Source organism: Hippoglossus stenolepis, chromosome 1, assembly GCF_022539355.2.
Source record: "Hippoglossus stenolepis isolate QCI-W04-F060 chromosome 1, HSTE1.2, whole genome shotgun sequence".
Lineage (NCBI taxonomy): Eukaryota > Metazoa > Chordata > Actinopteri > Pleuronectiformes > Pleuronectidae > Hippoglossus > Hippoglossus stenolepis.
In genome coordinates, this window is record NC_061483.1 from 30,997,471 (window position 1) to 31,016,709 (window position 19,239).

Consider the following 19,239-nt stretch of genomic DNA (forward strand, 5'->3'; position numbering starts at 1 on the left):
AATTTGCTCTGGATCAGACAGGACTGCAGGCAAATTCCTAAAGTACAGACTCAACGTGATAGATGACTACACACATACACAAACACAAACACATACAGAAACACATACCCATGCACACAGCCACACAACTGTAAGGTTACAGCACACCCCACCTGCAGCACACATAACTGAGCCAGCAGCCATCTCAGCACTTCACTAAGCTCCAGCTGGCAGAGTCCAAAATACTTGCACACACACACACACACACACACACACACACACACACACACACACACACATACAGTGTGTCAGAATAAATTCCCACCCTGTGTGAAATGTGCCATGGCACAACGTTCGTTTCCCCATGACAGCATGGACACGCTGTTAAACCCTTTCCACCTTGTTAGCAACAATAACAACACCCAATCTCTCTGTGTGTGTTAACTGCCGTAAAGTCTACATTTCTCCTGCAGGCTTACAATAACAGTTGGCTAAACTGGTAGCAGCTCATTCATGCCAGTGTAAAGTAGGCCTGGTATAATCTGCCATTCAGGGCAAACATGGAGCTGAAAACGACTAAAACCATTCAGCAACCTCCAAGCTAATCCAGGCCCAAACAACAGCAAGCCACAGGTCCATATTACTTGACCTGTTGATACATTTCCCCACTAAATTGCACTAACTAATGCTTGTGTGTGGGTGTCCTCCAGTTAGTGCATCTGTGTGTGTAGGTGGGTGAACTGTGTTTCCAGGGTCATTGTAGCTCTGGCCATTAGTCTTCCACTAAACCTACAACACTGACAAGACAACAGGGTCTGTCTCCGGCTTCTTCACACACACAATGTTTGGCTTTCTCTGAACAAAAATGCTACAACGCAGTATGCACTTTTGCTCACTGTAATGCCATCTGCCTCTATTCACACAGGCAGTATTCTTTCTGTTGGTTGTAACATACATCTAATGATGCACTTCGAAACATCCTCAGTGATAGTACCTGGGGTCATCGGGTGTTTCAGGTCTTTCAACTTAAGACAACTTTGCCCAGGTGACCCTACCAGGAGTGATCAGTTTGCAGCCTGTGTCCAAGAAGCATTAGCCCACTGCCTATCCCTCAAGATTCCCAAGCATCATGACACTGTTTCTGCTGCCTCTGTTGCCCCTGAACATCTCATGATGGCTTTTCTGTTGTGTACACAAGTGATGCCCAGTGATCTTCCAGCAAAGCCCCTCGCCCACACTTCAATTGGCATGCACTGTGCATTCCAACACCATTGGGTATTCCTACACCAGCTAGATGTACTTATACCTTTCCTGCTCACTGGCCTCCTCCATCCATTCCTCCCATGGCACTGTTAACTCCAGCATAACTACCTGCTTAGATGTTTCTGATACCAACAGGGAGGTTTCCACATTGCTTCCAGGGAACTGGAGTTGTTGTCCAAGGTCCACCCTCATTTGCCAGTCAAATGTTGAGGCCTGCCTGGGCTCTCGATGTCTGAGTTTGGTGGTTGCCTGCTTTTGAAAATGTAATTCTATACCTTGGTGTTCTAGGTCTTGGCCTGGTCAATGGTGCTGCAGATAGACTCAGCAATTACCTTCAGCACTTGGTTGTGTCGCTACCAATCTTACCCATCCCTGAGTGCTTTGGTACAGATGCTGTGGATGTGCTACAAAGTTCCCCCTCGTTGGCACTGAGGACATGCTGGTGTTTCCACGTTGCCCCAAGAGAGGAGGTTTGGTGGGCACATCATACACCTACTGGATGAGGTACTTCCACAAGTTGGACCAAGTCATTTTTCTGGCCCATGCCCTTTGCTGCCACATCACCACAATTTGGATGATTGCAGCTCCTCAAATCTGACTCTCGCTTATTGCTGGACCAGGTGACATCTCTTTTTACCCATGGCTCTTTTGTAATAAGTTAATGGGATGATGACTTGACCTGCTCGGCCAGCTTCCACATCTTGCACAAGAGCTCTGTGCGATGCAGCCAGAATTCCATCTTGTCCATGGAGACTGCAGTTAAATTTGTTTGGGCTTCCTTATTGTTTTTAATTGTAGTCCTGTCACTATATTGATGCAGTCGTCCACACTTCAGTATGCTGGTAGAAGATATCAGGAAATAGTCAAACCTAGTGTAGGATTTATGGACGTCAGAGTAGAAAGAACAATCTGATGCTGTTATTGTCCCTAATATGAAAACCAACTGGTCTCCACCCAAAATAACACAGAAAAACACAACAGATAACTAGAATTGGGGACACAATTTAACTGATGTTTTAGCATGTTGTGGAGTCAGGGAGTTGGCCTTGACACAAACTTAAGAATACAGGCACTATAATCTGGACTGTCCCCTTTAAGTTTTATATATGCTTCCTTTGGTACCAGGGTTGTGGACATCTAGGGTTGGACAAGCTGGAATAACCTGAGATTTGTGTGGAGGTTTGTTTCAGGGAGTGATGAACGTTTCAATCCTTTGCCTCCAAAAGGACGAAGTAAATTACTTGTTCAATGTGGAATGCCATGTGAATTAACATTGCTTAATTTCTAGGGTTCAAGGTGAAACCACTTTTTTATGGCGGGGTGGTGACGACCCTCTCAAAGCAGGCCTCTCCCTGCAGGAGCCTGATTGGAGGAGCCTGGTCTTCAGGGAGATTCATCTCACCTGGTCTGGCTGCATTATATAAGCTGGTGACATTCAGCCAGTCTCTCTCTCCCTCATGGCTTGCATAGCATTTTGTTTAGGTTGTACTTTGGTTTCTACATTTACATTTCCTGTTAATTTCTTTAATTAGCACTATCAGGTCACCACTTCCTTACCGTGCCTCTCTGGTCAGGTGTGTGACACCAACACCATTGTGCTAAATACATCCTGGGGCTCCCGGAATCCTTCCCTTCTGCACAGACTGTTCAATGTACTGGTAGCTCCAGCTTTACACTATCAGCCATTGGGCAATGATACTGAAGAATATCTTACTATCATGACTGAGCATTGAGATGGTCTTCCACAGCTTGATGTTGGTAGAATGCTCCTCCATTAGAACCCATTCACCTTCTGTATATCTCCATTTCTGGGCCAAATTCCTCCTCCTCCAGATCATCCCTAGGAGCATCCACAGTCAGTCTGTTTGGGTTTTCTTGTACACTAGGTAGGGTACTCCACTGGGTTCAGGGGCTGACCCAGCTCTAGCAGCCTTGACAACAGCTTGGGTTTCCTTCCAGCTAGGTTATTTCATGTTGAACTCTGTGGTAGATCTTAGTTGACTGATGAGGGCTGTGCATTCTCCAAATTATTCCCTTTGTGCTCAATCACTGTAGGTGCTCCTTGTTTGAGTGTGTCAGCTAGCCACTAAGAAAGGGGTTTGCTAGGAAGAGCATTTCCTGGTTCTTTTTTCTCATCCTTGCTTGCCCCTTTGAACTGCCTCTTCAAGAGGCAAAGTTCATGTCTCAGCCTTGTGATCTTTTCTGCCCTGCAAATTAGCGCCACTCCTTCCCTCTACTGGCTAGAGGCCACTTCACCCGCTGGGGTTGTGAATGGCATTTTACTTGGGCTTCTTGAGGTCCTCTGCACTATTGGGTGTCTCTTTGCCTGGCTCCTCCTGCATCTCACCAAGGTTGTTCACTGTGCATTGCTCCAGTTGTTCTCTCATCAAGCATGTCATCTTGGTCTGGTATATCTTCGAACCGACGCGGGTGTGGCTGAGGGGGTAAACGAAGTGCAGCAGTTGCCTCGAACCAGACAGTCGGCGGTTCAATCCCAGTCTTCCCCATCTGCATGCCAAAGTGTCCTTGGGCAAGACACCAAACCCCAAATTGCCCCTCATAGAAAAAGCTGCCCACAGATGTACTATATGAATTTGAGAATTGGAATAAACTATACTGTCAAGCAGTTTGAGTGGTCATAAAAACTAGAATTGTGCTATATAAATACAGACCATTCAGCCTGCAGATTTCTGTAAATGAGCAGAAACAAATAGTGGAAACTATCCATAATGTTCCAAATGTCTTCTTTTCAGCTGATTTTGAACTGCAAGTTGTTTTAGACTGTTGATTACATAAACCCAAGATCAGCAACATGTTTAAGCAAAGGGCATATTTGTAATGTAACTTTGGAGTGACAGAGGCTGTGTATTGTTACCTCAGACTTCTTAAATATGTTTTACCCAGCACAGAATGTTTAGTTGCCGAAAATGACTTAGGCTAGTGGGAAGTGTGTCGTGTTCATTTAAAAGTTAAAGGACAACTCTGATTACATGTTTCCCATCACAAATCTACCAATATTAGATTTATATTAGATGATTATACATTATTATATTACAATATTAGATTAGGGGCAGCCGTGGCTCATGAGGTAGAGATATGGAGGGGGCTGTCAGCTGTGCCAAAATAAATGAATAAGTACACTGAAGAGCATCCTCAAACCAAATTGCAGTCCTGTTCTGTGTTTATTTTTCTCATAAATACCAATATGTGGAGTTATACTTTCAATTTTTAACATTTTTATTTCATCTAATAATCTTAGTAGCAGGTCAGCTAAAAGTATCCTTGGTTTGGAATCAGTATGTCATTGACAGGTTCTGGTTTGCTTGTTCAAGTAAATTCAAAAGGACCATTTAATCTTAACTTGCACTTAATTTACTTGGTTTTTGCTCATTTTTAACATCACCTCATTGTCTTATTGTCTGATGGAGTTAGTTTACTTGTCCTGAACATTCAGCCACAGGTAATATATCATATTTTTAATGTTGGGATTACACTTTTTTCCTGTCATCTTCTCCCTTCCTATCACATCTACTACTAAACAGTACAAAAGGACTGGTTCATTTCCCAAGACTAAGATCTTCATGCACCCTAAGTGGTAGACATGCTATAACTGCTTCTGTATTGTATGTTGAGGGTTGTTACTCTGCTCTTTGCCAATCTCTGCTTGCTAACACCGGTTTTAGCCAGTGGATCACTATACCTTCCTGTAATATCTGCCACGCTCGTCCTGCCTCGCTCTGATGGGTTTCAATGCTTGAAAGGCCTCCGTTTTCTGTTAAGCCTGAAATCTATTGCCTGTCCTGGAACATGACCTTCACCGAACGTGATCACATTTAAAAGCTTGTTGCATGTTTTTACACTATATTTTTTAAAACTTGCTTAACTGTTTAGCTTGAACATTTTTGTTCTCTAATCCTTCTGCTTCCCGGTTTTTCACTTAGAGAAGGTGGACCAATCACAACAAGTCTCAGATGTCAATACACATAAGACATTTGATCCACTGTTGCTGTAAATACTGAATACTGCAGCTATAAGGTACTGATCTCTAAGTAAGCCGCAACATGATGTATTGAACTAGCCTCATCTTCAGCTCTACTCTGTCATGAAAGCATCAAAAATCTCATTAAACAGCATAATGACATAACAAGCACATGCTCTGAAATTATCTCTTTTTTATTTGCAGAGGTACAAAGTAGCAAAGGGACAATATTCATTTACCTAAAAGCATTCTGATTGTGATGTACGCGTTGGTCAGTGAATCAGAGGCACTCTGTTGTCTGTAGTCAAGAACTTGACAGCTGGTAAAATAAATAGGGATGATTACAACTTGTGTTGTAGTGGGGGTTTGACTCCATTTGAAAAACTGAGGAAAATATATTCTTACAGTCTGTCAGGAGACATGCTGATATGTAAATAACTCACAATAATATAAGGATTGAATGACTTACACTTAGAGCTTCACACATTTAACACTGGCTATAAATCAGGAATTTCAGGCATGACTAAACGAAGGCAAACACTGAGGAGAAGAAAAAGCATGGCTACTGTGAGGAACCAGTCTGGAACAAAGTGCGTGAGATTTCAGGGTACATTCATTTCCTTGCTAATTTTAAAGCAAACATTTGAGAAATAACTATGTAGTTTACCCTAAATTTAATTATAGAAAAAAAAAAAAAATTGATGAGTTTACTTTTTTCACTGTAAAATGAAAAGTAAACAGATAAAGCTTTATTTCCTTGCATGCTTTTGTCAGTACGTGTGATAGATGCAATTAAAACCATTTGTATATGAATAGATCAACATATATAGTTACCTGTTCCTGTCATTTCCATTAACCCCATTTAAATCAATACAGCACTGGACTTTATTTAAAGCCTATTGATTGTTTAATTGCATATTTCACACTTATTCTAAATGTATTGTCTTCATTGTCTATCTTATGTGACTGTTGCAAGTTGAAGCCTGCCTTTGGTCTGCTGTGTACACTCTACTGCAGTATACCACAATCATAAGCTTGACTTTGAATGTAAAGTGAACATAAAAACTTGAATCCGAGAGGGCCAAGGTGTGTGTGTGTGTGTGTGTGTGTGTGTGTGTGTGTGTGTGTGTGTGTGTGTGTGTGTGTGTGTGTGTGTGTGTGTGTGTGTGTGTGTGTGTGTGTGTGTGTGTGTGTGTGTGTGTGTGTGTGTGTGTGTGTGTGGGCGCTTACGTTTACGTGCACGCATGTCTATCTATAGTTATGAGGGCCAATTTTGGTAAAATACCATCATTGTGAGGACATTTTGGCTAGTCCTCATAAATTCAATGGGCTGTTTGAGGGTTAAGACTTGGTTTTAGGGTTAGGGTCAGGCATTTAGTTGTGATGGTTAAGGTTAGGTTAAGGGGCTAGGAAATGGAATACGCCAATGAGTGTCCTCACAACTATGGAGTGTGTGTTGAAGCTGGATGTTTTCACTGTAGCCAGATGAGTCCTCAGAGGACAATAGAGATGACAGCAACCAACACACAAGAAAAACAGAGATATACACACACATATTTACATATACACTTATACATGTGTGTATGTGTATCTTGTGTGTTGGTTACAGGAATCACAGCTCCAGGCATCTGGAAATGATTCTGGAAATCTTTCTCCTGATTTGTTTAGACTTCCTCCGCACAGGGAGATTCACACTCTAAAGTCATTCAAAAAATCTCTCCCAAAAAACGCAGCTGTCCTGCAAGTGTTTGTCTTTGAGTCTGTGTGTGCTACTTACTGCCGGCAACTTCGATCTCTAGACACAATTAGTGAGGCCCGGTAGTGTGTGTGTTTATGTATATATAAACGCACATATACTGTATATATATATCTATAGATATAGATATAGATATAGATATATATCTATATATATATACACACACACACACACACACACACACACACACACACACACACACACACACACACACACAGGGGCGTAGCACAAGATTCTGGGCCCTATACACAAGCAGTCTCTGTGGGCCCCCTTCCTCTCTTGATTCATGATGACCCTAATGCATATTTTTTTTTTAAATGTTAACAAATAACAGAGTCAACTGTATAAATGAATCTGTAGTGTTTGTTAGGGTAGTCACTTATGAACAGTACATACCAAATTTAGTAAAAGTAAATATGAAATCTCGCCGCATCTCAATCCTCCTTTCTCAGACTTTTGCCAGCTGTTACTTTACTATATTTAAAAGAGGTTTGTTTGGAGTATCGTGCTAAAAAGAACATTATTTAACATTTATTCAGTTATTTCCTAAAGTATAAAATATACCTTAAAATACCCTCTTAGTGTTCTAACCCCTACATTGAGAAAATGTAAAAAAAAAAAAGCTTTCATCCCATTCCCCTAAAATATTAATTAATGAATGGGTTGTAATCTCTCATTTTGTTACATCTTGCCAATAATGAAACAAACTGACAAATGACGGAAAATGCACAACTTCATACTGTATAGTACTGGAATGTATTTGAGTACACATGACTACTTTTATACAAGGACACACTGTAGTTATACCAGAAACTTCAGAGAGGCTGTAGTTATATTAAAAGTTAATGTAAAAAACTTCAGGTGAAGGGCAAGAGGCTGTCTCTCTCTCTCTCTGCTTCTGTCTCTCTCTCTCTCTCTCTCTCTCTCTTCTCTCTCTCTCTCTCTCTCTCTCTCTCTCTCTCTCTCTTTCTCTAGCTCCGTGGCAGATCATCACCCCCACATCATTGTGTGAATGTAAGCTATTTTATTCAGTTGCCTTATTGTGAAAAGTTGGTCAGTGAATTTGTGTTCCTGTCATCATAAGCAGTGTATCTGTATGGGACAGAAGAAACGTGCGGCAAGGACTAAACCATTTGTTTGTTGGGGTGAGACAGGTGACCTAAGGAAGCCTCCACTATTTCTGGATACAAATTTCAGTCAACCAATCGATTATTCAGCTAGTTTTAGCCAGTTTTATTAAGTACTTAGAAATTTAATTAATAATCATTAATTATTAATAATTAATAATTATAATTTTTTATTTATTATTCCGGCTTTTCAAGGGCCCCCACTGTGTATATATATATATATATATATGTATGTATAAACTAGATAAAATATGATACTATAATACTATCATCTTCAGTCTGTTTCATCTCTGCAGTTACAGTTTGTATTTCTCATAGAAAATGGGATTAGCAGCTGAAACAGAAAGCTGCGACCTTAGTTGACATGGTCTTCGGGGTCTCATGAACATCTGTCTCTCAACACTGGTAACTCTGCAACCAACAGGAAAAAACCCGTCCTCCACAGGAAACGTTCAATGAAGCAACACTGGCCCAAATATGACAAAACACAAGCATTAGATCAGAAAAACCCAAAGGCCATTTTGCACGCTGTATGTAGAGGATAATCTCCTCCATTATCTCTCTTTTAGTACCTCTCGTATCAACTCAGAACCACAAGGTGCCAATTAACAAGCTTTAGCTCTGTTGTGTGTATTTACTATATCGGTGGTTTATTAGCATGCAGTAAAGTTCCAACTCATGTCCTTGATGGCCAAACGGGGAGAAGTTTCAGCAGTGGCATGGATGAGAAAGTGAGACTCAGTTGTAGTCAGAAATAATGGAGACAAATGTGTTGTAGGGAGGCTACAGAACGTTGCCACAGGGCAAAGTCTGAAATAGATTGGCTGTGATGACTTCAGCAAGAAGCAACACAGCAAATCACTGAGCAGAGACAGGCTGAGACAGATAGTGGGAGCAGACAGCCTGATTTGGCTTTTAAAAACTGCAGGGATTTGAAACCTGATGGGTGTGTCCATCAGTGTGAGGAACATACAGGACACACCCAACACAGACCCCGTCTTCCTGACTCCCAGTTATCCCATCAACAGCGGCCTGCAGAGATGCTCTGGACTCTGTCAGAGTTTCCAGCTCTCTTTACCTCTCTCTCTGTTTTCAGTGGTGTTGATGTATTCCAACACTGAGCAATGACTCAGGACAGTATGGGTTGATGCAGGGTGTTTTTTTACATTTTCGTTGATTTCTCAGACTAATTCATGGGTCTTGATGAAAAACTTTTGGCATTTTAACAGGACTGATACTCAATTTGGTGCAGATCCAAATAGAAACCCAGATCTAGTGAATTTAAATAGGCTTTCATAATGGGACTTAGTGTTCTAGTTGAAATTGTTTACAAGTGGTTCACACTGAGGACCAAGGCCGTTTGGAGGCCCCTCTGTGTTTAGGGGCTCTGGGGTAGTTTTGACCGTTTAGTAATTCAGCTGTGTGGTTTGATTGTAGGGTTGCTAATCTGATTTATTATGAAGTTTATGTTTTGGATTTGTCTTTGCACATCTTTTTGAGTTTGTTTTTATTACTGTAATACACAAAATGAAATGTATCTTCTCTCTTTGTCTGACTCCAATGAGACTGAATCATATAAACACTGTAAAATAAGTTTGAATTACCTATAGGTTATTTTACAACTTGTCTCGTTATTTGATTGCTCATGTTTTTTGACCCATCAAACTATTATTTCACCATGTTTTCAAATCACAGCAATTACATTGGAGGGAATAATTAAATCATCACTGAGAGGAATTGTGGCCAAATCAATAAAAATAAGCCCCCCCCCCTTTATAAATCGGAAGGATTCCAAATATTTACTGAAGGTTCTGCTTAAAATTTTAGCCATTACTTACTGTGCCAACAATTGACAAGTGTTTGTTTGATATCAGTAAGCTATATACAGGAAATCCATGGTCACAAGACCTCTCTCTGCATACTGTACGGACTCAAAACTTGATGGGCATTCAAAAACCGGTGTTACTGGTAAAGGGATTGAACTGGAAACATCTGCTTAACAGGTAACCTAACAATTCAGCAGGATATCTCTCTGTTGAAAATTTCATGGTGAGCAGATTTGCTGCTCAAACTCAATTAAAGGCCTCATCATCTCCAGCAGCGAGCAACACCTCTGTATAGGGATCACATACTAGATGTCGGATTCTGGATTTTTTCCTTATTAATGAATTGATTTCTGCCATAATGCATTCCAATATTTCGAAGATGCTGTCAAATTGTGTCTTATGAGTTGTTAAATGAGGCTTACCCTCCGTTGAGGCAACGTCGCAGAGAGTAGGAGGCTCCTCCGCCGCAGGTTCGAGAGCAGTCACTCCAGGGGCCCCAGGCATCCCACCCAATGTCCCTGTCCTCATCTGAGCGGGTCATTCTGGATGCCTACAGACAACACAAACACAAACATCACTTATTACCACCAGCAGGTTGACATAGTCTTGACAATTAGGGTAAGCCTCGTGGCTGAGGGGTAGAGTCATCCTCCAACCAGAAGGTCGGCGGTTCGATCCCCAGTCTTCCCCATCTGCATTCTGAAGTGTTCTTGGGTAAGATACTTAACCACGAATGGCCCCTCATAGAAAAAAAAGTGCTGCTTAGATGCACTGTATGAGTGTTTGTTTGAATGGGTGAATGGCAAACTGTAATGTAAAGAGCTTTGAGTGGTCATCATGACTAGAAAAGCGCTATATAAATACAAACCATACATAACAATTATAGGCTGGGCTGCTGTTACCTTTGGTAATACCCTGTGTCTATCACTACCATTGGGTCAAATTTTAACTTTGTCCTTTACTAAGTATTATGGCCACTGTGATGTTGAGCAATAACACATTTCTTGGTGATATGTTTTTAATAGGGCTGTCAAAATTAACGCGTTAACGCGGGATGATTCATTTGTGGAATTAACGCATATGCAGAATGACCCAGCAGCCGGTCAGTGACTTTGTAGAAGAACAGTGAAACACAGAGTTTCTCTGGTCACAGCTGCTCAGTGATCAGCGCCGCTGCGTCATGATCAGAGCAGAAGCTGCAGTTGGTTTGTACAGAGCTGGAGTTTCTGTGTCCTCCTCCTCTCTGCTCTCACTTGAACTAATAAACACTCATCACTTGTAACTCGGAACCCGTTCTTTTTAAGTGTGAACTGGCTCAACACTGCGTTGAGGTTGAATTGTGTTAAGGTTTGGTTGTTTGTTTGATTTAAAAAAGAAAAGAAAAAAGATTTATTCAACCATCCTATATTTGCTAAAAAAAAATTGAGTTTGATTAAAAAAAAAAACGATGCAATGTTTGCTCAGAGGCATAGCAAAGAGACAGCCTGAAGGTTTGTTGGGGTCAACAAGTTCTCCAAATCAAACAACAAAATATACCATTGGTCTGAATACTCCAGATCAGCTCTCCTCAGCCTGAGGGAACAAGCAACACACACAAAATATATAGTTTGAAATATAGCTAAATTATGAATACTGTATGTTTCCAGTCTGAACAAACATTTCACCTTCAAAATCAAATCAAATGTGAAAAAGATGGCTGACATGCTTGACAGTTGAATTAGAATTGAAATGAATGGATGTGTTTGTATACTGTTTTCTTGCTTTTTTGTAAGAAAACCACCAAGCTGCAACAGCCTCCCTGCATCTCACCACCCTCTGACCTTTCTTCTATCTTATCTGCTGTGTTAAAAACTTAGATGAAAGAGGAGGTGAGGGGAGTGATGGTGAGAGACTCTGATAGAGAGAGTGGGAGTGATGGAAAGAGAGAGCCTTTTCCTGGCTGTTGGTCACCAAAAATAGGAAAATTGGCTTCCCCTGGGTAAGTGATGTCACCCCAGACCCTGTGGTGCCAGTTTGTGTGAGAGAGAGAGAGAGAGAGAGAGAGACTAAAGCACAATTAAGTATTTATAGAAAATAAGTCAAAGAGTTGAGTGTCAAAAGTGTTCTAAGTTCTGCCCTTCAACCTGTGTGTCAGAGCACAGATTTATACAGTTTAGAAAACAGTTTTTCCTGGAGAAGTGGTAGCACAGGCCCTCCTCCAAAACACTTCTTGCCATGTCAGTGAAACTCAGCACACAGGAACAAACTCTAATTCCTCTGACAATGTTATTTATGCCTGGTCAACCATAATTAACATTTCTGACATGCCTCCATGGGTTTCATTTCACCCTGCCTCCCAGGCCTGGATCACTGGCTGACCTTGGAGCAGGCATAGTGGAAGTCTGAGCAGTCTTCAACCTTGTTTTGTTGTACCCACACAGATGAGATCGATCTGTGTGTCTTGGACTGCGGTGGAACTTGGTATTCTCTCGCTTTTCTCTGCCTGCTGCATCTAAAGAAACAGACTGATCCGCTAGAGAGGAATTAGACACGTTAGCACTCCGCTAATAGGATAAAACCACCTTTTGTTGTCGGGCTCAGCCGGCTAACAGCCATCGCAGACCTCCAACAGTAATAACATCGGCATGAGGAGAATCTGTCCAGCCAAGGCTTTTCTGGCCCGGATGGTCAGCCAGGCCTATTGTGTGAGCTCTGCATAGTTCAGTATCAGCAATCTGTGTCTTCTGACAACACAGATAACCTGGACATGTACAGTATTTTTTAAAGTTTGGTATGCAAACATAATTCTGCTACATGCATTATGATATACTGTATATTGTGAATGACTGGATCAGATGACTCAAAGTATTCAAATGAAAGAATGTGAGGAGTAAAATCTTTGTTTTTGTGATGCAACCAGTAAACAATGGTTGTGAGCAAATAGGGCAACATAAAATGGTCACAAGCAAGTGAGAAATCACCACAATTTGAGAGAATGACATTGACAGTGTCTTTCAGTAGGCTATCATAAAAATGGTGCTTTATGATCTCACACCACTGTGGTTAAGGTTTTTATTATGATTATTTTGGTGATGGCTGGGAAATATTATAGTTTGAGTTAAAAGTTGCTTTATTAAAAAAACTACTTGTTAAAGGTAGGAAAGATTCTGGTTTTAATGGAAACATGTGGACTGTTATCAAATGGGAGTGATTAGAGGTCTCCTGTTTTAATGACATGTTCCATCCAGAGTTCCTGATCATGCAGGTATAACTTAGTGAGTAAACAATTGCTCCCATTTTTTTCTGTTTGAAGAATCCGTCACCAGTTACTTCAATTGTATTGGATTCAGCTGCAACGCTGTTTACCCCTGAGACTCCAGAAGTGTTTTGTGGACTCAAACACTTCACCCAACCCTCTGTCAGCATAGTGGTGAGTAGATAATGAGTGCATTTTCATTTTAGGGTGAACTATCTCTTTAATCTAACAGTCAGTCTTCTTACTGAGAAAACAAAGAACAAATATTTGGAGAAGCTCTTATGGCATGTTTGTGCTGATTTTAATATAGATCTGCGTAACATGTGCAAATACTGAATAATCAATTGTGGATTTAGACAACTTGATGCCAAAGCTCTACAGTTGGCAGTTGGAGTACTCTTTTATTATGTTTCAGCCTCTTATGGGTTCATTTATTCATTCATGCAATTTAATTATTCATTCATATATTCATAGATTCAGGGATTTATTGATTGATTCTTTAACTTCTTTTCCTCCATTAATCCACGTGTCATAGATGAATAAAACATGTACAAGTGTAAATCCCATTAGGTTTCTTCACACATGATCTCCTGTAGTTTTATAGCTGGTAAAAAGACTTACATGACTTTGTTGGTGGTAAGATGGTTTGTAAGAGCTCATACAGAGAGAAAACAGCCAGCAGCAAGCCAGCAGTTTGTGTAGTGATATGCGAGAGTGTCTGATGGGATTAGAAACTGCTGGTAGGAGATTGTTGAACGCAGGAGACAATCTCTCTTTAATGTGGTGGCTTACTTCACTGTAGGTGTGTGCCTATGGATTAGATTTTGATCCATATTGTTAATGCAAACTGATGAGAAAAAAGTCCATAACACAAGGAAGGATTATTTTCCCAGTGCCCTTGGCAGGGGTCCGCAATTCAACCATGTCTGCTAGAAAGTTTCTATGAAGCTAATCCGCATTAGTGTTCACTGGTAACATTTAGTTCCAGTTATAAGAAAGCAGGAAGAGGTCCATATGGTGCAAAACAAAATGAAAAAGGGGATGCCAGGGTTGTGGAAGGGCACAAAAAGGATTTGCCTTTTATACAATTTCAGTCACGTGTCATACAACACTCACAGTGTTGAAATCCTTAAAGACCATACCACACATTTTAGATCCTTAACCAAAGGTAACTAACATTTTTATTAAAACATTGAAAAATGCATGCCCTATACAGTGTATGTTTGTACAGTGGTTTCCAATCAACTCTGCCTAGAATGACAGTTAAATTTGAGCCACGAGTTAATCATCAAGTATGCTTCTTCACAAGATGGTTGAATAGCTTCCAAAAACCAGAGCCCCCACACCTTTCTGACCTGGGATAAGATGGGGGCGACAATTGTCTCCGAAACCAACAATCAGACATTCACACCAGTAGAGACTGAATGAGTGCGTGGAGGTGGCTCAGTGAGGACCTCCAGGTGAGCCACGGAGAGGGGATTGGCAGAACTGAGACTAGTTTGCCATTTCATCTGCCCCATCTCTATGACAACCTGCTTTGCATCCCACCTCGTAGCGAGGCCATTTGGATCAGATATAAACACTTCAGTGGTTATATCATGATTGTTAAGCCTTTGTGAGCCACATACAAACATTGAAGACACCGAAATCCTGAGAAATTCGAACATCTGTTCAATGTCAATATGAAGTTTAATATGAGGACACAAACAACCAAATTCTGGCATAATGTCTCTTCAAAATGATACTTCCTGGTACACAGTAGTTTTATATGAATTTAAATCATATCAGAGAATGCCAGCTTTCTATCCCTTTTTTCTTTCCATCCCTGTCTCCAAAGATATGAAGCATCTGAAATAATCCTGGCAGAAATGTACAATAATCCATTCAAAGCTTCCAGCAGGCTGACAGTCTGAACACTGGCTCTACTCTCTGTTCCGTCTGTAATGTTGGTCCAGTCTTTCTTCCCCCTGGGGCTTGATGAGGGCACCGTGTCTGTCAAGTGAACAGACTCAAATCCAAGTTCTGACTCAGTGGTAATACATTACAGTCATTTTGATTCTGTCTGGTCTTTAGTGCTTTATATTAATGACTGATTAACTCTTCACATGGCAGGTAATCTCTCAGAAGGTATAAACAGGAAAACCCAAAACTCCTCTGAGCAATGTCACTTCAAGGAACACATTTTAAAAACAGTTACATGACTGAATAACTTTGTTTCATTCATTCATTCATTTCTTGTAGTATAGATATAAAACAAGGATCTGCTGGACTCCTTTGACCTTTGAGTCTGTCTCGTTCGTATGGCTGGCAGGTCGGACTCTGAACTCATTATAAACCATTAAGCTCATTCCCTGGCTGATTGCAGCAGAGCCCTCACACTATACAAGACCTGGCCTCCAAATGCCATGACAACTGTAAAAACCCAAAGTACCAGCCCTAATCAGCAACACACTGTGGCCTTCAGACACAACACTGAGCCGTTTATCATGCTTAGGAGAACTTTACTGAGCACAGCCAATATGGTGAGCTGGGCACATGTTCCTTTACCAGATCTCACACGGGACTTCTCACTGACAACATGTGGCCCATAGCACCAGGAATACATTGAATGGCTGTAGAGAAAAACTGTATTGAATCACAATGTCAAATAATTACTTAATACTGACCAAGTTAGAAGTCACCTCTATCTCTCTACCCAGCTCGAATTTGGACTTAGTTTTGACAACTTTTACACAACCCCTATCCTGATGATCTGAGATTTTTACTGGGGATGATGGGATAATGCAATAATTTAAGCTATTGTTTGTAGGTATAGGATAAACCAGACCTTTAATATCACCCTCATGTTGCCTAAACAGCTAAGTAAATCAAATTAAATCAAATGAATTGTGCCCTGCTGTGAGGGGTGGTTGGTCCTCACCAGAAAAATAACAGCACTGGTTGTTAACATGTCTAAAATAACCGTTCTCAAACTTTTGAAACAATTCAGTGCCGTCTGGCATTGGCCAGCATCAGGCAATCAAACACCTGTCAATGCACATTCCATGATAGAATACTCTGCAATGGTAGCATAGCACAAGCATAGCACAAGCATTAAAACCAATGGATATTCAGTCCGAGACACTTGGTGAAGGATGTGACCATTTATAGTAAATGGTCCAAGACTCATCGTTGATCAGGTTTTGATGGGTTGATTGGTTACAGGGAAAAAAAATCAACTTCACACTCAGTCAGTCACAGAAAGACGCTGTTTATATGGCGGGTCCTTGCGGTCATTAGACAACAATGTAACCAGCGTCTTGGGTTCACCTCACTGCATGTTAAATAAGAGAAGATGAACCTACAGTTAGCAGTTGACAGTGAAAGTCTTGAGTCTTCTCTGGAACCTAATCGAAGTTTGTTCACAACCTGTTAATGGAGGGCATGTTGCTACTTCTGTTTTATGCAGAACAGTATCCTTCATATTATTGCACTGGATAAAACTACAGAGTAAAATGTACATTTCGCAGTGATGCTCCCACCTCCTAATACCACCATCTCAATTTGTCATTCAGCTGTTTACTACACCAACAAGGAAAATGGACCAGACTGAATCAAACCTTCATGACAGCAATAGTAGCAGATATTTGAAATTCAAGGTCTGTCCTGTCTCATGATTTCCCTGCACTCACTCTCCTTGGACATCTTCACCTTCCTGCACATGTGTTATGATCATTCCTTTGAACAAACCTATCAAATATGCAGTAAAGAGAAAAATTATCTTAAAAATGACTTCTGTAGGAATATTCAAAATACCTTTACATAACAATGACACACTCTAGTGACACTGTAGGATTCCATATTTTCCTGCCTGTCTCTGTCTCAGATGACTGGTCACACACAGAGATCACTACAGCTGGGTTATCAGAGAGGAAAATATAATATGATAGCCTATGTTAAAACAGATGAAAGGCTTTGACATAATGTGACATGGTTAAGTGATTATTTTTGTAAGCGTTCCTTTGAGTTAATGAATCTGTGTAATTTGCTTGTTTACCTGCTTCTGCTGCCTCTTAACACTGAGGAAGTAAAGACTATTAAAGTAATTTTCTTACGTAATGAGTCAAGGGTGGTTTGAAAAGCACTTGTGTATGGCAAGCTCTCTAGTCAGTCACCTGTCACAGATCCCAGAATTATCCACAATATGAAGTCAGTCCCAAAAAATGCTGCTCCCACAAGCACTCACGGGTCAGACCACACACACACACCCACACACACACACACACACACACACACACACACACACACACACACACACACACACACACACACACACACACACACACACACACACAACTCAGCTTTCATTGGGATGTCAACTAAACAACTTTAAGGTTTAATGATTGTATCTTGCACATGGACACTATCAGAAACCAGTCCACAGACAGGCAGACAGTTAGTAGATGTGGTCGAAGTAGGCTAGTAGGAGTTTCCAGGACCACACTTTGCCATGATCTCACACACACACACACAGGGAGAAAGGGATAGAGAGCTGTCGCAGCTGGTAAAAACATACAGGGATTTTGTAGAATATCAGTATTTTTGTCCGGCAAGCAGGTTGGTTTCATGCTGGGAAATGCTGGTAATAACAGAAATCAGAAGCTCAGCATTCACATGTGGACTCACACACACACACACATATATACACAGGTCCACACCCACTCAGAGCTCTGTCCCAGTTCCTCATCTGTGCTGCCTAAGCAAGCAAACAGAAAACCCTGAGACTTACAGCTGTGGTTAACTTCATTAGACTCTTTGCAGCCAGGTAGACACAGACAAGTATACAACATATGTTGCTCTCGGCTGTACGTAACTCATAAATCAAATAGGTAATCAAGCACTACATAGATTATATAATACATTTTTCTGCAATGCTCAACATTTAATTCCTGATTCTTTCATGGAAGCTTATTTCATCAAAGGAAGCTCTTGTGTCTTCACAGCAGAGTCAGGCTGACCACGAGGTTTTGTAAGAACAGGTCATCCTGATCTTCCTGATCTGAGACACTGGCCAGTCAACTTCATCATTCGGCCCCAGAGACAAATCAAGAATCATCAACAACAAGTCTGACTCTTAGACAAACTGCACCAGCTCATCTCAGCAACATGAGGAGGATGTCAGAGTTTTTAGTTAGAATCATCATTATTATCATTATTAACTATTACTGTCGAGACTGCATCAGCAAGGTGGAAGATATAAAATACCTCAAGTGAAAGCCATCACAACACATGTTGTATTCATCTAAGTTTGATCTATGCATTTACTTGGTCACAATTAAACATACATTTTAAAACACAGTAATTCAGCAAGTCTTAACATTTGGTTTTCAAGTGTTTGTACAGCTCCCTGCAGGATACTCCATCCACAAACCACCTTTAAACTGCAGTCAATCAGAATATTACTCAATGTGCCATCAATACCTTCAGCCTGCGAGCATGCAGGTTTAAGAACAGCCATTGGCTCATGTCCCACCCCAAAGCTGTAATTGGACAGTTGACTGTTGCTGTGTCTTCATCTCATTAAAAAAGGGGCATCTGACTCCAATGGTTGTTGGTGAGAGAATTGGGGAGAGAAGTTAATTAAAGAGTAAATTAAAAATGTCACAATAAAAAGATATTCATTATCAAATAATTGAGATTTGCCTCTATACAAGAGTCATCATATACATGGAGTTATCAATTTTTTTTAGCAATTTCTAAGATGGATTGAAGTTAAATGCTATTGTTGTATTATGCAGCCACTATATTTAAATATTATTTCAACATTTAAAATGTTCAGTATTTAAGGACATAAGCAGAGGAGGCTTTGGCGCATTGAGTAGTGTTTTCTCCTGCTGTTACCCATGTTGGAGGAACTACATTTTCCAATATGCACCAGGCCAAAATAGAAGGTGCATTAATGTAGCCAACGAGAATGATTCTGTGATGCTACTAACGTGTTTTTCACAGAATCTCATAGGCAATCTAAATGCTAACATGAAGTGCATGTATGTCACATGCTTTCTTTTGCCTGTCTCAATTCACAGTTTTTAAAA

General features: G+C 40.7%; 1 protein-coding gene across 5 annotated transcripts in view; it reads right to left on the reverse strand.

Moving 5' to 3' along the window:
- The window catches only part of adamtsl3 (ADAMTS-like 3), a 200,289-nt gene that overhangs the window by 86,830 nt on the left and 94,220 nt on the right, over positions 1 to 19,239 (reverse strand). For all 5 annotated transcript variants that reach the window (XM_035164638.2, XM_035164654.2, XM_035164632.2 and 2 more), the window contains exon 4: positions 10,353 to 10,480. In XM_035164638.2, coding sequence (XP_035020529.1) covers positions 10,353 to 10,480 — 128 coding nt within the window. The remainder of the gene's footprint in view (positions 1 to 10,352; positions 10,481 to 19,239) is intronic.